General features: G+C 38.0%; 1 protein-coding gene across 1 annotated transcript in view; it reads right to left on the bottom strand.

Annotated features, from left to right (window-relative positions):
- Chsy (Chondroitin sulfate synthase) overlaps window positions 1-23,703 on the bottom strand; it is a 165,691-nt gene that overhangs the window by 68,078 nt on the left and 73,910 nt on the right. Inside the window, exon 3 of the mRNA XM_072305088.1 lies at window positions 221-401. Coding sequence (XP_072161189.1) covers window positions 221-401 — 181 coding nt within the window. The remainder of the gene's footprint in view (window positions 1-220; window positions 402-23,703) is intronic.

Raw genomic sequence — 23,703 nt, 5'->3', positions numbered from 1 at the left:
TTTTTTTAACAGCCCCCCCCCCCCCCCCCCCCCCCCCCCCCCCGCGGGGATGATATATGTCTGGTTCCGCCGATGAATGGAGGCAGCCGTGACTAATGAGTTATTCAGGATTGTAATCGATTCACACGCTAGTAAGGATATCTAGGTACTTTGTACTGTGCTTGATTCGAGGCAAATGAGATGTGAACGAACAATAAATATGTAACATATCAAGGTGTACCAAAATGTTGAGGAAGTTCGTGTGCATACAGGCTCTCATATTCAAGCTCGAATAATGTCATATTTTTCCCAAGGTGTATCTTGCTGGCAGTTTCAGCGCTGTAGTGCAGAGCAATCGCCATATTCACGATATCGCGATTAAGTATCACTGTTTTTTGTTGGAGAGCGTGGATTTTGAGGCTCTGAAACAGAAAAGACAGACGTACTGGGGTCATAAAAACCTTAAAAAAGAGCCTTATGCAAAAATGGCCAAATCCCCCGTAGCTCCGATTGCTTCCATTTTTTAGTATGCTGTTTTACCATAACAAAGGGCCCCGTTTCTGATAATTTCAAGTCAAAAAAAAATTTTCCCGCGCTTTGGCGGCGTTGCCAAGTTGCAACCTTAAAAATTCGATAACTTTTGAAACAGTTGAATGATTGATCTGCGGTTTGCGCTAAAATTCTTTAAAAATTATGAACTTTTGTTTTATGTATGATTTTTGGATGAAACGTAACATTAAACTTATGATTCACCTCTTTTTTTGGATTTTTGATCCGTCGAATTTTACATGTTCGTAAATACCCAAAAAAGCCATTTTTTGATTTTAAAAAAAATATGTCCAATCAATTTCTCGTCTGATTCCACATCTATCGATATGTCATACTTGGCGGGGAGACGATTGGTATAGAAGTTAAGACCATTTTTATACGCGGGTTTCGACGCGCCGTACCCATTACGCACCGTTACATAGCCGTCCTGGGCTCCTCGCCGCGTGGCCTAGCGACTGGTTCATCGACTTTATGCAACTTTTTAGTTTTAACTGACTTACTCAAGAGATAATTTGTAATAATAAAGTTTATGTGCCCTGTGATTTGTTGTTCTAACCCATCGTTAATAGCCAGTTCTAAGTGTTGCCAGAGACCATCCAGGCAAACGAATAATTTAGAATAAGTAGAAAATGGAATGTTGATTTCAGCCAAGTGTTTTATGGTTGACAAGAGTTTAAAGACGATTAGGTATTTCCAATGTTTGAAATTCAAACAAAATGATATAAAATAATCTTACAAGAAAATCTTTGTTTACGGATCTACGAGTAACAGCCGCCATACACAACGCTTATTTTCGTAGGAATTACAGTAACGAGGACAGTGCAACTGTGGCATTGGACATGTGGCATGGCAAAAATTAACGAGCCAAATCTGATTCAAAAAATCGTGGAGACTAAGGGCCTAATTCGAAAAAGTAAAAACTGTAGAAGATTGGAGGAGACCAACTTTCAGCAACTTCAGCTGTGGACTGCGGAAGATATTAAACAATTTTGTGGATCATACCACTTACATCTCGCAAGATCTTACACAGCAGATATTTTTGCTTGCGGCAAAGATTAATTTCAAAGCAAGGACAGCTACCAACCAAACTTTTTGGATCATGCAATACATGTTGTTGATCCAGTTTTTTTGAAATGCAGGTTATTGACAAGACACAAATCGCTAAAGATCTACAATGAGTTTATATTAATTGATCTTAATAAACAAACAATGTCATCGGTGGCCACCTGCTATGTAGGTACGTGCATGAATGGAGCCAGAACAATTGGGCACCGTGAACACGCGATCGTCATCATATGGTACCTAGGTTTCAGCCGTTATGCAGGATTCAAGGCACTGGCAGAATATTTGAATTGGCACTATCACTAGATCAAACCTCGCTTAGAGGACCCATCCAAGGATGATTCTGACGACGAATGTAGGAATTCATCCCAATAGGTGACGTTTACTTTAAATTCCTTACCATTTTTAAATCATATTAAAAAACTAGCATAGTTTTATTTTCACTTGTTTTAATTAGCTTAATCTTGAGGTACTTTATCCTACATTTCACTTTTTTTTTGTAAGATTATTTTATATCATTTTGTTTGAATTTCAAACATTGGAAATACCTAATCGTCTTTAAACTCTTGTCAACCATAAAACACTTGGCTGAAATCAACATTCCATTTTCTACTTATTCTAAATTATTCGTTTGCCTGGATGGTCTCTGGCAACACTTAGAACTGGCTATTAACGATGGGTTAGAACAACAAATCACAGGGCACATAAACTTTATTATTACAAATTATCTCTTGAGTAAGTCAGTTAAAACTAAAAAGTTGCATAAAGTCGATGAACCAGTCGCTAGGCCACGCGGCGAGGAGCCCAGGACGGCTATGTAACGGTGCGTAATGGGTACGGCGCGTCGAAACCCGCGTATAAAAATGGTCTTAACTTCTATACCAATCGTCTCCCCGCCAAGTATGACATATCGATAGATGTGGAATCAGACGAGAAATTGATTGGACATATTTTTTTTTAAAATCAAAAAATGGCTTTTTTGGGTATTTACGAACATGTAAAATTCGACGGATCAAAAATCCAAAAAAAGAGGTGAATCATAAGTTTAATGTTACGTTTCATCCAAAAATCATACATAAAACAAAAGTTCATAATTTTTAAAGAATTTTAGCGCAAACCGCAGATCAATCATTCAACTGTTTCAAAAGTTATCGAATTTTTAAGGTTGCAACTTGGCAACGCCGCCAAAGCGCGGGAAAATTTTTTTTGGACTTGAAATTATCAGAAACGGGGCCCTTTGTTATGGTAAAACAGCATACTAAAAAATGGAAGCAATCGGAGCTACGGGGGATTTGGCCGTTTTTGCATAAGGCTCTTTCATAGTCGCAAACGTTATTGTTTTAACAATCGGGTATTTTTGAGACCCCCCCCCCTCCCCTAACAGCTCCGCAGCCAAACCCCCGCAAGTTATAAGTGTGCGGGATAGCCACGTATGCTCGCAAGCTAGCGTGAATTAAACGTACGCTAGGATAATATTTAATTAAAGGACTTGAAAAAATGGAAAGGACAGAAAAAGGAAAGTAGAGAGTTTAAGAGTGAATGAGCTAAGTTTGTGCACAAAAATCCAGAGGAAAAAACATACAAGTTGCTAATGCTGAAAAAGAAAACAAATATAAATTATGCATTGATTGGTAGCGTACTGAGCTACGAGTCATACAATTTGACAATTTTCAAGTCCACTTTTGACTTGCTCTCATTCACTGCTCCGTTGGACTGGTGAGGAAAATTGTAAGAGTTGGTAATCCAAAGCGTAATCCAAAGAGTGTACACCGACTTTTCATTCTTCAAGCGAGCAAGGAGCCTTCGCTACTGAGCCAAAACTGCGTCTTCTTAATGAATCGCAGTGACCTCCCCACTCAGCATAGAACCTTATTACAATCTTAGTATAATATTGCACATCTTACACATCAACATTGCAGCCATATTATATCCATCTCAGTAAGAATGAGGTAAGATTGCATCAATGTTGATGTGCTACTGCCAGGGACTTGCCTGAACATTGCAACAACATTGATAGTAAGGTTGAAGTAACATTACAATAATCTTACATAATATTGATATGCCCCTGTCAACATTGTTATCAGGTTGACACTTCTTGACTTCTCCTTGATTGCCGGTCTATCAAGGTTACATCAATGTTGATATTGTCAGTCTTATCCTGACAATACTGATTTAACATTTCATCCATATTAGTGACATTACATCAATATATGTCAGCAAATAACAACATTGCTTTAAGATATCATGCTGAGTGGGTTGGTCCTAGATTTGAGCTGCCTGGAGTGATCACAGTCTTCGTTCTTCGAGCGGGCAAGGAGCCTCCGCTACTAAGCCGGAACTGCGCCTTCTTGATTACTTGCAGAGGCCTTGATCCTTGACTAAAGCTGGGCACAATTCTTCATTCTTCATACAGATCCAAATCCGATGTCCAAAGTGAGAGAGTGAGTCCAGTCCAAGGGTGTTCCAGGGGAGATCCTTCCAGTCTGACCAGTGCAGAGAGTATGTACAGTATGTGGGAGTATGACCAGTGCAGTAGGGCGGGATATCCCCTCCATTTTGGCCTCAACTTGAGAGCTTTCTTTGAGCTTGGGAGTTAATTTCAGAGAAAACCAGTGGCCACATCGTGTTTCTCGCGAACTTTTACGTAGGAATCAACAATCAAATCGCAAATTCCTCACACATGCAACATCTCCATTAGCCTTTAATTTTTAAAAATTTAATAAAATTGAGGCAAATATTTCAAGAATCTGGCAACATCGTATGAGTGCAGACCAGGTATGGTGCTGCGTGAAAGGGAGGTGCTGATAGAGAGACAGGGAGGGGGGGTGCGTTAAACTTTAACCGTCCACGACTCGCTCATCAGAGGAGGGTAAAACTCGAAAAATGAACAATTAAGGATAATTTCGAATTAATTTGGCAACGTCGGATGCTTTCAGGATGCGTGAGGGGGGACAGCGTAAAGAGAAACGTCGACTCCTTTCAAGGGGAATGGCAGAAGGGTAAGACGCAAAAATCACCCATCGGTATGAATTTTGGATGGGTTTGGAAACGTCAGATAAATTAAAAATTGGGATCTGGTGCTTGGTAGGAGACGTTTTGGGGGGGGGGAGAGGAAGGAAACGGAACGAAACAAACGGACATCATTTGACCTCACCCAAATGCTCAGTAAGTATTCCGCATAATTTGAATTTCCCGCCGCTTTCTATCACCACTCATCAGTATGTTAAAAAAAAAAAACATCAGCTTCATCATATGAATATGAAAATAAAAAGATCAAACAAAATTGGTTCAACTATGTTTTCCCTTAGATTCTTTCATAAAAATATGGAGCTTTGCTAAAAAAAGAAGACATTTGCGTTAAAAAACTGCGAGGAAATATTAACATTTCACACCATTATAAAAAAAAAAGTTGAATAGATCGTTTTCGATATATCAAATAGGTGAGATTGTATCGATGTGTTCAACATGTAAACATAGCCTCAAAACTCAATCGAGTAATCTGAGGAAACGGGGTTTTTCTGATAGATTTTTTATTCTCATGAGTACTAAATAGCATCGCAAGGTGAAATAGTTGGACATTTTCTCATTTTCAGCTTTTCCGACTGAAATCCTGAAAGTTTTCTTTGAGGTTATGTTCCATTGTTTTGAACCAAACGATACATCGAACCTTTATCGAAAACGATCTATATAAAAGTTTGACTTTTGTCCGTGATATCATGCTATACAAAGGGGACCATCTTTTATGAGGGTCAAAATTTTTGAGGGGGGGGGTAGGCGAGGCCGGGGGCCCCCCAACTTTTTTTTCAAATAGTAACCCCTCCCTATCTTGTGATAGATCATTAGAAATAACATAAAATACCGAGAATTTTGGCGCAAACCGCAGATCAATATCTCAATTTTTGACCGAGTTATGATACGTCAAAGGTCAAATTCGACCTATTTTCATAAAATCATAACTCCGGTTCAAATTGTCGTTGAGAAAAAAATAAAACGGGAAAGTGTAGCAAATTGTAAACACTTTTAAGTAAAAAGCAGAAAAATAACCTCAAACTAATATTAAGGGGGGGGGAACCCCCAAATATGTCAGTTCAAAGGTCATACGATGTTCCTACAAAATGAGTGAATTTCCCCTAACTTTGCCTCAACATCACCACGGAAAATTCAAAATTAGTTCAACGTTGCGTTTTCAAGGCCTTAAATCTCGGGAAAAGTTTAAAAAAAAACGAAATCTAAGGTGATTAAATTTGATCATTTGATTTTTATTTTTTTCCATTTTAATCCACGTCGCGTCTTTTATTGGTATAAATAAAAAAGTGGAACCAGACTTGACAGGAATCCGGGCTGAAGGTCTTCAGGGAGGCAGGAGTTGGCAAAGTTGGTAAAAGATCAGCAATGAGAACTCGTAATTCTGATACATGGCTTATTTTTTACTCGGACCTCAGATCGCGGTCAATGTTTCACAGTCGCATCTTCGTGCGCAAATGTCATGTCAAGAATTCATATCGAATTCGTCAAGAATGGATTTTTAGTTTTGGATAACTACAACATTCTCTGCGCGATGATAGTAGAATTCTCATCTTTGTTTCAAAGTTGTATCTTCATGCGCAAATATCATGTCTAAAATTCGTAAGATAATGGGTCGTCTACAAACGCAAGATCTTCATACCTGCACAATATATGATCTACTTGCATCCCTAAATACTGCATTTTAAGTCTTACATATTTATTCCATGCGCATAATCCGAAAAAATGGCTCAAATTATCCTGGGCCAACTCGGATTTTTCTGATGATATGTGACAATGCCGCGCCGCGAAGGGAGTCTCTTTCGATAGACACGTTTAATGAATAAAATAATAATGGATGAAAATATGTATATCATCACTAGTAATCTGACCGTATACAGTATGAAAAATCGGGGATTTTGAACTTTGCTGAATGAGCTAGACGAAGAACAGTCTCCAAATCCCACCTATAATAGTTACCGGATCTATGTCGTCAATTCTTTCGTTCACGATAACTATCGTTAGATTTACGTTAGCCTATTCAAATTTTGTAATTTTGTCCATTTTGGTCTAATAAAGAACTGTATAGATTTTTGGTCAAATCGCAATGACCGTTTACTTACAAACGGTAATTAACGCAAGTGCCCTACTTACGCTGTTATCCACTAATCTGTCTTATGAAAGTGCCATTCCTTGGTTTCCTTGGTAATCTTTGTTTGCTATCAGCTGATGTTTTATTTCAATTTTTTTTTTTCATTTTTTTTTTTAAATAAATCATTACTGGGTTAGTTCTAATTTTTTTGCCAGCATTTATTCTACCTCCTCCCCCTCCCCCAGCTCATTATTCTGCCTCCATCACCCTCTCCCTTCAACTCATTTTTCTATCGAGTTTATCATTTTTTTTTTTTTTTTTTTTTTTTTTTTTTTTTATGGCATGTCTTGCTACCCTACCACCATTTTTTCGTGGTTATAGATATTTTAGCGGCCTCCAGACCCGTGACTCCAGTCACGGGTCTGGAGGCCGCTTATTATTACTCGGTTTTCTGTGATTTTAGCAGGGTTGCCACAAACATTTGGAAATGATTTTCCCTGACTTTTCCAGGTTCCCCTGGTAAAACTGATCACCAAAAAATATAGGTGACATCGCCTCACCAACTTAGGTGAGGCGATTTTCGGAACAGGCGATGTCACCTAAAATTATAGGTGATGTCACCTAGCATTGTGGGGCCGTGAAAAAAAAAAACTCCAAAATGGGTTGTGTACGGGGATTATTTCAAAAACTGTGAAAAATGGCGTCCCTCGTGAAACTGTTAGGCACTTTCGTTGGAATTTAGATCTGGAATTTTTTGCCTTCTCCGAGGATTGAATCTGGGACCTCCCGAACACTGAACAAAGACCTTCCCTACTAAGCTATGCCGGCCGCCTGAAAACAGTGACGAAAAACCTGCATTTAGCTTCGAATTAAACGTGCACTGTACAGCCAGGATATCTCAACCAGTTTTTATTGATTTGTTCGTTTTTTACTTTAATTCATTTCAGTTTATTACTTTACTTCATTTTATTCTTTACCTATTTTTTCATGTTTACCTTTATTTCATTTTATATTCTTTTTTATTCATTTTACTCTACTTTATTATTTCACTCTATTTTTTCATATTCCCTACTTTATTTGTTTACTAAATTTTATTTTTTTAATTTAATTTATTTTTTAATTTTTTATTTTTTCACGATGTTTTATATTACTTTTTTTCTTTACTTTGTTTTATTTTATTTTATTTACTATGTTTCATTTTCAGACTGCATTTTATTTTTCACTTTATTTTGTTTTTTCACTTTTTTCATTTTCTAACGTCCCCTTCTGACGGATATTTTTTTACGACATTTCATGTCTTTAATCTATTTTATTTTTACTTCATTCTTGTTTTTATTTTACTTAATGTTCTAAATTTCCTTTTTTTACACATATTTATTCTTATAAATTTTTCCACTGCAGATATAAAAATGTTTAGCACAAAGCAAATGTTCTATTATCTACCCATGAAATTATCCAATAATTAGCTAGTTAATATTTAATTTTTCCTCACTTAATCCTGAAACTCAAATGCGACCTGTGTGATGTCACCTAGCTTCCAGGTGATGTCACCTACCTTCCAGGCGATGTGACCTACCTTCTAGGTGACGTCACCTGTCTTCTAGGTGATGTCACCTACCGTCTAGGCGATGCCACCTACCTTCTAGGTGACATCACCTACCTTCTAGGTGATGTTACCTACCTTCTGGGTGATGTCACCTACCTTCTAGGTGATGTCACCTACCTTTTAGGCGATGTCTTTTATTTTTTTGGCGATGTCACCTATTTTTTAGGTGATCAGTTTTACGAGGGATTTCCCTGACGAAAAATTGAGAAATTTCCTGACCTTTGACAACGCGCGCCATGATCGCACAGCCAAATTTACAACTTGCTAGCTACCATCGCACTAATATAACGTCTCATTTGAAACGCGCTTAAGCTAAGGAGTCAGAAATTAATTGTAGAACATTTGGATATACAAAAAGGGTTGTTAACTTTTTCTTTTAATTTTGATGCTTTTGACTTTCTTGAGCAACCCAATAATTGTTTTAGAAATGAAAACTTTTGAACGATTGTTCTATTGAGGAAACACTCTAAAAAAAGGGGTCATCCCTGGTGTTCGTTTCTCTATTTATCTCTCCCTTCCCAGGATTTTTCAAACACCTATTTTTAAAGTGAGCTTTAAATGGTTTATTTTTTCAAGAACTTTGATGCTTTGCGTTTGCAATAATACTAGACACTCGAATTACTTTAAAGAAGAAAATTAAACGGTTAGTGGTTTGTCATCGGTAGTAGTTCAAATTTCAAAAATGCACACAAAAACTGGGCAAAATTCTTGAAGAAAGAACAAACTCCAACCACTTTGATAATAGATAGATACTTGAACAATTTTGACAAAAAAGAAAAAGGCATTTGGTACCAGGGCTTCGAATCCTATGAACGAATCATAACTTTGAAGAAAAAAAAACTGAAAATTATTTTTCAAAAGGTTTTATTCAGAAAATAACTAGAACTCAAAAATTACAAATGAAAGGAGGAGGAAAATACACGGAAAACTTTACTTCGCGTGAAAACCATGAATCAACAGACAATGTAAAGAGATTAGAGGTTAGAAGAAAACGAGATGGCGGATGGCGGCCAGATAAAATCAAGTTTGTCGAACACCGAACACACACAAAAAAAAAAAAAAAACTGATTGTGAGCCACGTGGGAGAGCGAACAAAGTTTATTAGAAATTAGATCGCGCTATTCAAATATTCTGCTTTCTTAGGCTGCTACACATTCATGATCTTTTCTTTTGTTTTTTTTTGCTAATTTTTTTTTTTTTTTGGGGGGGCGGGGGGTTAATTGGTCATTGAAACTCACAAATCGTACGAACCGAGATCAGACGCGGACGGTTGGGTTGGCGACATGCGGACTTTAATTTCACGACTACGCCGACAGAGCAAGTTAGGCAGGCTGGGGGGAAGAGAGCATTCCAATTTGCATTGCTTGTTGCGTTGGCGACCAAATACGGCTGCATAATTTAACTCTTGAATGCATCGCGAGATAAGCCACTTCATCGCAATTTATATTGCGTTCAAAACCGAAAAAACAAAGATTCTAAGCGACTCGTGAAAATTGTCAATTTTTCCCTCACTTTTAGCTGTTTTTGGTCAGATTCCCTGACTTTTCCAGGTTTTCCAGAGCACTTTTTTTCCCCTGACTTTTCCAGTTTTTCCCTGAATTCCCTGACCGTGGCAACCCTGTTTTAGGCAATGAAATATGGCAACACTGTTTTTTTTTTTTTTTTTTTTTTTTTTTTTGGGGGGGGGGGTTAATTCAAAAAGTATTTTGGAAGAAGGTTTTAACCAGCTCCGTACATTTTCCGCGAAGAAATCAATTTCCACTTTAGATGAGTCGCCCTTTTTATGCCATTCTAAATTATGATGAAAAACAAAAAAATTCTAAAAAGTTCTTTTTAAGTATGAGCGCAAGGTTTGCCATCATCGAAAATTGATAAAAATGACTATCTCACATCCGTAATGAACATACGTGAGGGAAAGTTTACTCTTCAAATGATTGGATCGTTTTGAAACAGCGCGTCGAATGCCAAGAAGCCCGCATTTTTCGCTAAAACCGACCTTCACACTCATGTTCAGGCCAGTATTAGACCCCCAAATAGACCGTAAATGATCAAATCATGATACGTTCCGGAAAATTTAGACTTCTAATGAGCAAAAAATCGTAGAATTAAGAAATTTTCGGCCAAAAACGGCTCTTATTGAAACCCCTTGGGCAAATCCCTTACCACCCAGCATAATATCTGATAGCAATGTTGTTATTTGCTGACATATGTTGATGTAATGTTACTAATATGGATGGAATGTTAAATCAGTATTGTCAGGATAAGACTGACAATATCAACATTGATGTAACCTTGATAGACCGGCAATCAAGGAGATGTCAAGAAGTGTCAACCTGATAACAATGTTGACGGGGGCATATCAATATTATGTAAGATTATTGTAATGTTACTTCAACCTTACTAACAATGTTGTTGCAATGTTCAGGCAAGTCCCTGGCAGTAGCACATCAACATTGACGCAATCTTACCTCATTCTTACTAAGATGGATATAATATGGCTGCAATGTTAATGTGTAAGATGTGCAATATTATACTAAGATTGTATTAAGGTTCTATGCTGAGTGGGTAATATCAATTGTCATGTACCGGTCTGCGCCTCTAACTGGCAACCATGTCGGCACCCATTTTCGATTCGGAGGCTTAAAATTTTACAGGAGTAAACATTTGATCTCCTTTTCGCACTCCTTGACCTATAAAACTTAATTTTGAACGTATTGTTTATCAGCTGCGCTAAATTGGTGTTTCAGCCGTAAAACCGGTGGCCATTTTGGGCGCCATATTTGATTTTAGGGTTTCCAGAGAGCCACAGCTAAAAATGGACCTCATTTTCGGACTCTAAGACCCTGAAAATCAAATAATTGATACTCACTATGCATATACACCCGTATGGGCAAATTAGAACCCCTGAGTGGTATTTTTGGCCGCCATCTTGGATTTTGGCCTGGAAATGACCTCAAGGTCAGCTTTCGACAGAAAATCCGGATTCTACGATCCAAAATACATAGGAATCGACACCTGACACGGCGTATTTGGAAACTTCAAACTTTTCCAACTCCAAAATCGCCATCTTGGCCGCCATCTTGAATTTGGTGGGGGCTTGCATGAAATTTGTGATGGCCGTCATCAATTTTCTTTTTCTATAGACATCAAAACGAAGAGATTGATGTATGACATAATATGCCTTCACGAACCTGCACACGGAAATACGTATGCCCCCTGACTATTGCTACATTTTTCCGTCTTATTTTTTTCTCCACGATAATTTAAACCGGAGTGATGATTTTTTGAAAAAAGGGCGAATGTGACCTTTGACCAATCATAACTCGGTCAAAAATTAAGATATTGATCTGCGGTTTGCGCCAGAATTCTCAGTATTTTATGTTCTTTCTAATGATGTATCACAAGATAGGGAGGGGTTACTATTTGAAAAAAAAGTTGCCCCCCCCCCCCACCCCCGGAGGGAGTGGCAAACATTTTGATCCCCCTAAAAGACGATGTCCCCTTTGAGATAGAAATATTCCCATAGTTTCCTTTTTCTATCTCTAACCGTTCAAAAGTTATCAGGGGGGATCCGGACTTTTGGGACACCCTGTATAATCGGAAATTTGTATACCATGGTCCACATTAGTAATTGCCCGTTTTGAAATTTAAAGCGAGGTGTTGATAGTGTTCCAAAAGTTAACTTTTTTATTGCAGTTCATTAACCTGACATTGTTGACTTTTCAGCCCGGTTGGCCCGTTAGTCAGAGCCCGGGTTCAAAATCCGGTGGTTGCAACACATTTTCACGGGATTGACAAGATGATCTACAGAAACAGATTCCGCTCGCGGCCCTGATTACTTAATACCAAAAGAATATAAGGCTTGAATCCGGCACACTCCGGATGTGGCTGTAGATTTGTAACGGAGTATACGCCATTAAATCAGCAGAAAACAAACGAAAAAGCGTTGATCTGTATGTATAGCATAGATCGTGCCCAATGGTCTATTGCCTCTTTACGTCATCAAAATAGTCCGTGCTAAAGCCAGCGCAGGTATCCGAGGACCATGCGTTGCGTGAGTTGCATCACGTAGGCATGAATAAAAAATATAAGAAAATAAAAAAAAAACTAGTTGGAGGAGGTTACGAGGGTCAGTTACCGAGGAAACGGGCCAGTGATCACATGCCCAAACGAGCGCCCTATTAATTTTTTTGGGTGAGAAAAAGGTCTGAATGGGCTGCAGTTGTGGATTACCACCAGTTTTACATCAATCAATGCTGCTTAATCAGATTTGGGAGAGGCACCACCTGGTGCATACAGAGTCACTTTCGGAAAACTGATCCAGTCCTCGCGCTGTTGTCAATTTCTGATGAAAAATCTTCTAATAAAGTGATACCTAATGTACCGTGTGCTGAGTGAAGTTCTCGTTAACGTTTTCACACCTAACAATTAGTCTAAGTAGAGTTACCATCCGTACTCGTTTTCCTGGACACGTGCTCCTTTGAGCACCCTGTCCGGGGTGTCCGGGGAAGTTCCTAAAGCACGCGGAAATGTCCAGGTTTTCAGGGGTTTTTCAAGGGGTTTTTTTTTTTTCATTTAAAATTTTTGGCTCTTAGTAGGTTCTGATTCACTGTTCGGCTGCCTCACTGTTTGTTTGCCTCACCATTTGGCCGTCGTAGCTAGTCGACGGTCCCTGCTAAAAATGGTGAGTACAAATGAGTAGAAAATCAAAGTCATATGAATAGAATTTCAACTCATATGAATAGAATGTCACTCATATGGACTGAATTTCTCTATCCAGTTTTCGCCAACTTCTATGACTAGAGATTCAAACTCATATGACTAGAGATTTCAACTCGCATGAGTTCAGCGTAGAATCTACCGTGTCTGACAACTCAGAAACTAGTCACCACATCAAAAAAATCATAAGAACAAAATGTTTTTATTTTTCAAATTTACACACAATGTCGGTGTCTCCTGGTAAGAAACAGCACTTCTGAAAAATGAAAAAAATTGAATTGATATGAGTTGAACTTTTCTACTCTTATGAGTTGAACTTTCCTACTCTTATGAGTAGAATATTCTCGCGATATGAGTAGAATTCTTCTCTTATTAGTAGGATTTCCACTCATATAAGTAGGAAGGTCTACTCATGTGAGTTGGCAAATTCTGAATAACCTACTCGTCATTCTTAGCAGGGGTGTAAGTCCGCAACCACGTACCTCGGTTTGCGACGTCGTAAACTTCCTGTCATACTAACTTCACTTTTTAAACGGAAAACTAACACTCAACGGCAATTATTTAAAACTGCCGTTATTTTTCCTCTATGTGCAAATAAAATTCAACAAAAACTTCAAGGAATATGATACCAATTTGTCCTCCTTTAAAAAAATAGGTAATACAGCGGCGGAGATTTTTTTCAAACACCACAAACGAGATAAGTGGTTGCGGACTTACGCCGTCGAGGTGCTGTAGCCGCACTTGCTTTTGAGCGCTCACCACGCTAGTAGCGTACGCTCCATCTGGCCGTTTTCCATCGACCAATCAATTTAATCAATGTCTCCGTTTTGCGTCTGATATACACTTTGGCGTTCCATTGTGCGTCTTGCGTCTTATACAGCAAAAGCTGCGTATAATTCTTCAAAAATTGTAAACTTTTACAATTTGATGATTAAAATGCACCTCTAATCATACCAATATCACATTCTCCTCGTATGTATTTAGTTCCCAAGGCTCTACGCTTTTGCCTTACAATAATTTTTGTTCACCACGCAGTAACATTACTGCACCGGGACCGACAGCTGGCGGCAACGCAAGGGCAACCCCGCAACCCTTGTGTAGTGACCTAACCTAGAACAAGATATATGTATCTTTGGTGTTATAGTTATTGCCGATTCTAATTAAAATACAAAAAAAGTTTTTGGCACTTTTACTTTTAAATTTTAAAATTACATAAATGAAGCCTTCGATCTGCCTAAAAAAGTAGAAACTCACATTTTGCCGTAAAAAACGTGAGCTTACATTTGAATATTTTGACAGGGTTTATTCCTGGGCTAGTTTTATTTGACAACCAATAACTTAATAACTAACATTTTCCAAGAATTGCACTTATGAACCCGCTTGCAATCCATTAGCTAACACATTTTAAAATTGTCAAACATTAATGCATGTGAGATGTGCTTCCAAACATCACCTTTTCGATAACTTCAAACATTCACATCCAAAATAATTTAACAAGTCGAAATCTTGCTTTTCATTTCAAAAAAAGAATGGCTTTAAATTTATTTTTATAGTTCGAAAAATATTGATAAAATCATTGTTTGTCAAATAAACGCATTAAGATATCGTAAAAATTGCCGCGCAGCGTGCGAATTCAGATTTCCCGCGTCAAATGGTGGCTCCTGATTGGTTGACAGACGCGTTCCATCGTGCGTCTTATTTAACCAACAAGCGCGTTCCATTGCGTCCCATCTTGCGTTTTTTATAATCTGTGGCCGCGGAAACACTGTTAATAATGTTGTGATACTGAGGCCCGCGTTGCTCCATAGGTATCATCGCAATTTTTTGCGGTGGGAAGCAATACCTATTTTGTCAATGTTATCTAGTTACGATTGCCTCCTTTTTTCTTCTATGTTGTCCATAGGCTTGTACTATCGCCGAATTTAGTTTCACGCAGAGTCTCTGGTGACTATTTAGCGACGGCGCACGGTGGATCGAGTCAATGGGAGGGGTCGGTCATCGCGCATCACGCGTCTTATATTCTCTGATTACGGAGATTTCCCACCCTTAGAATAGATAAAATTACACTCATTTAATGTATTTTTCGTGGTAGATTCCAGTTTTGATCATTTTTCAGCCGAATAACGAGTTTTAATACGAGTTTGACACACTTTTTCTTAACTATTGAAAATGGGATCCTCGATAGCTGTTTTATCACGTTAGGTACTTTCGGCGAATGGGACCGTAAGCATCTTACGTAAGGAATAATTTTGCAGAACTTGACTCAATGACATTACTTGAGGAGTAAGGGAGGACGGCTTTACAGCCCCCTCACCACGAAGGTTGCCATATTTCTTTCAATTTCTGCTAACATCGTTTTTTGTCCATGTTAATTGGTTTCTCGCAATTGCATACTGACACATATACGGAACATTCTGATAATGTTCATTTTTCTTCTCTTTTCCTCCAGCCAGTCAATAGACGTTTTCATTTTTATGAAATCTCTACTCTTTCAGTTATTCAACAAATATGCATATTTCAAAAAATAGATCAATATATTAAAGAAATAAAAAAGAGACTATATACTGTAGCTTCTTTTTATCGAGTTATCCTAGAAAATTATTATAGGTACTTATCACCAGATAAAAAAATTGAAAGTGCAGAGAAAAAAAATTATATTATCTTCCATTATTTCATTTTGTTCCTCGATGTTTGGAGTGAAGTTTGAAACATATTTATTGAATAAATATTAAAATAGGAGGAAATTTACTTTTCATGCAAGTTCTGATCCTTTGAAGAACCTCTGAGAAAGACTATTGTCTCTTGAAGAAATTTCTTGTATTTCTTCTTTTTCAACCCACAACCAGTTTTTACTTTCTCGCTACCCTAGGGCAGAGAAAGTATTGCCATCCTCCAAGGAGGGGGGGGGGGGGGTTGAAATTTTATTTGTATGGAGCTCATGAAAGAGTTCTAGGTATGTTGAAGACATTTTGCAAGAAACGGGACTTGTGAAATATACAATGCGCAAAACGTACACCTTAAACTTTATCGCACAGTATAACGCTGATCGAATCAGCTTCAAAGACTAAGAGAAGGTTAATGTCTCGTCCAAAAATATCAACAAATAAGCCAAAATCCGTAATCAGTAGAAAAATTATCGAGATTGAAGGATATGGTGTGATGCACGATTTTTTTGGTGACAATAGAGCAAGATCGGATTTCCAGCAGGCGCGACTTCCTATCATTCACATGGACCGTTTTCGCAGATTAGCGGATATTAGCGGCTAATTATTACATAATATCATTCCTGATAGTGTACAGGAGGCAACCCAACAAAGGATTTTGCGGACACTTGTGGACATTTTCTTATCGAGCTATTTTAACATTTTTTTGGGCGTTTTTTTTAAAGCAAGCTTTGGAGGTGGTTTTGGTCCTCCTAAAAATATGCCAATGCACATTAATGATATACCAAAATGTTCCTTAAAGGGAGGAGAATAAGCATATTTAATTGAAATTTTGATTTATCTGCCACAGAACTCATGCAAAAGCGAAATAAAACCTTGAGAATTAGACGGCAAATTTGATACCACCTGCAATGTCAGCTTTAGGCAACCCGCATGTCAAAGCGGAAGGCTTCAAAGATCCTAGAACCGTGGATACATTCATTTTGGAAGCTTAACTACTAGAAAACCAAGAAAAAATATTTAAAATCAGACTTTTTTTTTTCGTCGCCCATGACCGACCTCTACCATTGACTCGATCCACCGTGCGGCGCGGCGCGGCGCGGCGCGGCGCGTTGCCTGATAACGCTCTCATGAAGACGCACTTGTTCCTCTGTGAGCGCGTAGTCACTAACACAGACGCACATGAAACACACACAGACATTTTCACTCATTCACCGTGAGAATTCACGTTTTTGGCTTTTTGGAATGTAAACAAGGATTAGTAACATGACGTATCGCGCATCGATTCCAATTCTCACTTGCCTCTTGTTCTTGTGACTAGAGCAAGGAAGGTAGGACCTCATTCGAAATTTTCCGTTTCAACCTTGGCCTGATCTTCGAAATATTTTCAAAGTTGATAGAGGATCACCTCCCGAGTCTGAAACACTGACGCTTTTTGAAATCGGACGATCACGGAGGGAGGGGGAGGGGAGTCAAAGTAAAAAAATTAAACTCGGATATCTCGCTAACGCTTTGTCGTAGAGAGATGATATTGGTCTCAAAATGTAGAAAAAAACACCAGCTTTCAGGCAATGATTACAAAATTGGTCTATATTGGAAATTTCATCCATTGTTGCCATGTTGCCGTAGTTCAAATGTTCAGTTTTTCACCTTTTTAGCTGTGACGTTGAAGGAATCGCACAAAAAGTAATCTAACTATTTTTTGATGAAAGTAGACCGTTTAAGCTTTAAAACAAGCACAAGTTCATCTTGGGGAAACAAGTTGGAGGAGAGATATGATTTTTCAAGAAGGATGCGGTACACTATGGACCCGGTTTGTTCCGAGTCCCAAGATCACCAAATGCCCACCAATCACGAATTGCAAGGTTGTGCATTTTTATACTCCATTATAGCTCATTCCCGAAGAAAATTATTAAAAAAGAACAAAATATCAAGACATATGAATGTTATAGGACTCAGCTGATGCTCGCTGCATCAACAAATAATCATGACTCTTTTTCAAATCGTTTCTCTAGGATGGACTTAAATTTAAAAAGCTCAAATGGTATACGCTTTTATTAGCAATTCCTATTTTTTCCTCTTATTTCTACCCAGCGAACCGTTGAAGGTAAACATAAATTTTTTATGATCGAAAACTTTGATTTCCCTGTATCCATTGCATAATAATCATTTATCCTGATCTTGTCATTTGTGACGAATGATTTTATCTAGGAGTGACCTACAAAGGTATCGCCCCAGCTAAAAATTGAACATTTGAACTACGGCAACGTGACAGCAATGGATGACATTTTCAAAATGGACAAATTTTGTCACCATTGTCTGAAAGCTGGTGGTTTCCTCTATATTTTGAGACTAAGATCATCTCTTTACGACAAACCTTTCAGGAGATATGCGAGTTGAAATATTTATCTTTGAACCCCTTTCCCTCTATCCGTACTTGTTTAATTTAAAAAATCGTCGGTGTTTTGGACTCGGAAAGTGATCCTCTATCGACCCTGAAAGTATTTCGAAGATCAGGGCGAGGTTGGAGATGGCCGCTTTTGAATAAGGCCTTTTGATGACCGTTTTAGTGGTTTTACCAGGGGCGGACTGGTAGTCGAAAAGTTAGGAGGCGACCTAAATGTGGGGGCCCCTCCCCCCCGGGAAATTTTGAAAATTTCACACTTTTTAAACGCAATCTTAAGCATTATTGAAGTTAAATTCTACAGTTCTTGAACTTCAAAATAACCCATTCTCAGGATTCTTCGGGGGCCCCTTCATCACATAGCTCTAGGCGACCTCAGATACAAATTTTGAAGGATTTTTGGGCCTTTTAGTGACTGAAAAGGATAGGAAAATTACAACATTACGGGGAAAAAAACGATGACTCAAAAAAAATTCGCCGCGGGGGCCCCCTCGGGACCTCCGCGGCAAATTTTTAGGAGGCGATCGCCTCCCCGCCTTTATGGCCAGTCCGCCCTTGCCGGTTTTACCACCCATTCTTCTCCATTTTATCGAAAGACTCCTGCATGAAATATTCCTGCAATTCTGCGGGAAGTTAATATAGTAATATCATAAACAGTTTTTTAATATCACCTTTGCCCCGCATTAAAAAAATATCCAGCAAGTAGAAATATAGTGTCATTCAGTCCAGTAGATCATTTTTTCACCCACCTATCTTCACAAAATGGCGCTATTGGGTGAATGTTTCCATTTAATCCATAGTTTTTCTCACTTGTCATCAAAGCGGAGTAGCAAACTTGAAATCGATGTCTCTCGGTTGCGAGGTTTCAAAATGTTCAGTCTTATTTAATTTTTACCTCGGATGGAAAAAATGTATCTTGGATCCAAAGTCCAGACTCTTAAAAGATTGGACAAGAAAAATACTCTTGATTCAATAGGATTTTTCTTCGAAACGAAAGCCCAGCCTCTTAGGTAATTCAAGTGGATTTCTTTTTTGTTCAAGCAAAAAGCCGATTGTTTCGAGAGTATTTTTTAAGAGTCTGGACTCCGGATCCAAGAGACTTTTTTCCAGTGTAGGTAAACAAGTTTCTATCATCGTCTGCGCTTTTCATAGATACTTTCTAAAATATAAAAATTACGTCGAATTGTGTTTTTGAGAAAATGGCAGGAAGGCTGTAAAGTCGCTAACTTAGTAACGAATCCTTTTCTTCAATCCAAAAAATGAATCAAGAGAGATTCCAGAAAGGTAAGAAAACGCTTAGTTTCTTGTTCGGGCCTGAAAATTCTAAAACTAATCGCATTTTTCAGAACTTTCTTAGGGCTGTTTCTTTCCTCCCACCATTTCTTTTGGTGTCATTGAGAAAAGGTGAAGAGTTTATTTTCGAGTGAAGTCCTTTTACGAGTCTCCAGACATGGAATTTAACAACTAGAACAAACAACTTAAAACAGATAAACTAGTATTAAAAAATGACATGCAGGTCCCCCGTTCAAATAGTTTTCACTTATGCGATGCCATGACGAAGGTTTCACTCCTCGCAGATCGGAAATGAGAAAACAATTCAAAGATTACAATACATTCAAAATTAGGCGCTAAAAATACATTTTCCAAATATTTTGTAGCTACTACCAGAATAAGTAGACGGTTTCCGTATCGTAAAAAATGAAACGCAGATGGACTCAAAGCTGTCTGTCTTGCATAACTCAGGAGTGCAAATGAGTTTTCTTCTTTTTCTTCCTCTGAACAAACGTCAGGAATTTAATGGTTAATCCCAATGCAATTTAGCGCTGAGTTCAATTTGGACCATAGTTTCTCTCCAACACTTTTAAGAAAACCAAAGTTTTCCTTACAAACGGGTCGTTTCGAGGAACCAGGCCCAGATAGGCCCTAAGGCCGACCTGCCACTGGTAGATACGCTCCCACGGCGCGTCGAGTATACACTGTGACGGATAGCAAAATAAGAGGAGAAAAAAAAATATGATGAAACCTTAACATTAACTCAAATCAAATTTCAAAAATAAGAGGCATCTACACGCGATACAACTATTTTTACTAGATGGATGTCCATTGCACATGAAAAATTAAAAGCGCGATGGCGTGAGTCGTGAGGCGTGAATTCGCAATATGCTCTTCTCTAGGCTGTTAGTCAGATTAAAAAGCGAGGCCGGATTACGTTTTTCCTACCTTCGGCTGTGTTGCTCACGTCGCCTTTGAAGCACCACTACAAGTGAGACAAACGAAACCAACACAATAAGGAAATGGAGCAAAGGAAAGGACTCGCGTTGATGACGGCGCAGAAATACGACTATTCGTGCTTGATGGATGTCCGTGTTGCATCTGCAAAATTGAAGGCGCAATGGCCCGGGGCATGAGCTTGCAATGCTCCGCTATGTGCTGCCAATGAGGTGTCGCTCAGATTCGGGAGAAAAGTGAAAAAAGAGGCCCAAATACGTCCCTCCTTTCTTCGACTGTGTTGATACTCGATTTTTTTTTGGAATGATTTGCAGACCAACATCTAAAGCTCGCGTGAACCGGCCCCATCCAATCTGCGGGGCAGGTTTTGTTAGGAAGCCTCGCAATTTGACCCGGCTTCAGCATTTAAGGGTTAGTAAAAATATCATTAAAATGACTGCACCTTCCTCGCTAAAAGTCAGGATTCAACATTGGATCCAAAATAGGCCATTCAGTCTGTGAATTTCAATAAAATTTGGTTATGCTATCTCACAAAGTTAGGCTCCAATTGTTCGGTCACGTCTGAAAACATTCTCATTTCCAACAAAATTATTGCTGAATGGGTCTTCCTGCTGTGGATACCTGATGAATTTAATTGGTTTGTTCCTATCTCTCTTTTTTTACTTGCCTTACCGAACACCTTGTCCTTTCCTAGACTCAACACTCTTTTTTTTTCTCTCTCTCCTTCAAAATTTCACCTTGTACTCACTAGATTGCATGTTTCATTTTCCAATCGAGGAAGCTAAAAAGATCTTTCCAGCTGATATTTTTCCTTGGGTTCATCATTTTCAGACTCTTAGTGTTTAAATGCAGTATTTTAGGTGGTCAAATCTGCCTCGGTTTCTCTAGGAATAACGGAGCTTATGGATGCGTCTAGTAGCTGTGATTTGTTCTCTTTTTTTTTGTTCCACAAGTCTATCGGTCACTTTAACACGTTCAATTTTGAATTTTTTTCTCTGGGGTGCATCCCCCGGGAAATATCATACGACACCCACTTAAACGGCCAAGGGTCCACGCTCTTAGATGTGAGCCAGTCCGTCCATGCGAGGAATGTTAAATTTTACGAGGGAACTCGTGTCCGATAGAAATGAATGAGGTAATTTTTGGATCGAGTAACTAAAAATATAAAAGGATACAGGCATTGCATGTCCAACGAATGTCTCTCTCTTTGTCAAATGACAATGTTTTTTCCAGTCAAATGACATAATGCGCTTGTAAAGCCCCATGTGGAACGCATCCTTTTGTTTTTCGTCCGAAAGAACGGAAAAATTATTTTATCTAGGTCCCCAATGGAGGGCCTTCCACTAACTATATTTTTGCTGCTAAATCAGAGAATGGCCGTGTTTTTTTTCTCTTTTTTTACATATACCACTGACCAATATTTTGGAAATCCGAATGTTTATACAAATGCGTAGTATTTTTGGCATCTGAATAAGGGTTTTTTTTGTTGCAAACTCGATCTTTCGGAAAGTAAGTGGGTTGTGGAAAAAACAAAGGTCGATTCGGGGTCAGAGGCAAAAAATAAGATATAATAGCCGAATTACAGCTATTTGAATAAAATGATTTTCTGTCCTTCCGGACTTAAAACAACGGATCAGTTTTATACAGGATTCGTGGGTGGATAATGCCATTTTGACCGGAAAACCTCGTTATCAGAAAAAGGGAGGCATGTTTTTTGGACATGCTGTATGCGATACATGTCTGGCTAGTGTCTATGTATCTTTGGCTCCTAAATTCAAGAATTATCCCTGGTAAAAATGATCAGTTGACGGTGTATCAGTTTGTCAACGGTGTTTTGGCGCGGAGCATCAGTAGACATCAATTGAGATCGGGTCAGTTGATGGCTTCAACTGATCTAAACTGATAAGTGGTGGCAGTTCGAAGTATCAACAGAGATCTGAAATGATACTTGGTATCAGTTGGTACCATGTATCAACTGATAAGACATAAATTAAAAACGCACTATCTGCTTGTGTAATTTTACGTATTTATTCAGTTTCTCACATTTATCTCACGATTTGACGACCAGAGAGCGCTGCTGGGAATTACCGTTCTCGTATTTCTGACACGAGGCTTATTGTTAGCAGGCAGCGCTCATTCCCAAACGGTCTCCCATCTAAGTACTAACTACGCTCAGCGTTGCTTAACTTTGGTGATCGTCCAAGAGACAGAGCCACAACTCCATCCGCGCATGCGATCAAAATAGACGTACTTTTGCCATTTCAGGGCCCCCACTAGAATCAATTTGACAGAGAGTGATGATTTTGTGTTGAATTTGAATCTACACTTAATTTTTTCATTTTATTTTTTAATCACTTAAAATGTAAGTGAAGTTTTACAAGTTATGTTTCCTTAAAGATGAGGCTAAGAAACACAAAATGCGAAACCAAAAATAATAATTAAAGATGTAAAAGAAGATGAAATGATGAAAAATCAATAATCAACTTATAAGAACTTGAAAATAATCATGAAAAAATTTTGAAAACAAATAATTAAATCTTTATTGCGGGAGGGTCAAAAAAATTTCATTAACATATTTATATGAATTTAATGTGAAAAAAAATAATTGATCAAGGTAATTTTATGTGTTTTCGTCACATTCTTTTCATTTAATTTTTATGTGTAAATTATGGAAAAAAATATTTTCGAGTGGTGAGCGTTGAAGAAATTAATATGTCTTTATATGAATTTTCAGTTAAGAAAAAAAATGATCGAGATAATTTTTATGTGTTTTTGCCACGTTCTTTTTGTGTAGTGATAAAATTATGTTAAAAAAGGGCTCAAGTTGTCGCCAGTAAGGAAATCATTTACTTAAATTCATGTAAATTTTATATGAAAAATGTTTAGTCTCCTCGAAATCACATCTTTTTTCTTTTTACATTTTTTGATATGAATTTGAAGTGAAATTCATGTAAACACTTGATTTACCAAGATTATTTTTCTTCAGTTTTACGTTATTTTTAATATATTTTTTACGTAAGTAAATGTTATTGTAATTTCCAATATTTTTACGTAATTTTACCAGGCGTGAGAAAAAAATTGAAAAGATGTACAATTGATTCCATGGTTAACGCCCTAAGGACATTTTTACGTAAAAAAGATAGAAATGTATATAAATTTACGATTTTTTAAACGTGAAAGCGTTCTAAGAGCCGTCAACCATGGGATAAATATTACATGTTTTGTATTAATATTTACGGCTTATTAAGAAAAAAAAGGTTAAAATTTATCTCTTTTTTGTAGGGGGAAAAAATTCTTACTGGGGATGGTATCAACCAAATATAGTATCTAGTAATATGAGATCAGTTACGATGGGAGCGGCTCAAAAATTACACATTATACCCCCTTTTACATGGGG

The sequence above is a fragment of the Bemisia tabaci genome, chromosome 1 (genome assembly GCF_918797505.1).
Source record: "Bemisia tabaci chromosome 1, PGI_BMITA_v3".
In the NCBI taxonomy this organism is placed as follows: domain Eukaryota; kingdom Metazoa; phylum Arthropoda; class Insecta; order Hemiptera; family Aleyrodidae; genus Bemisia; species Bemisia tabaci.
Note: the sequence above shows the minus strand (reverse complement) of the source record. Positions and strands in the feature narration are given on the sequence as shown.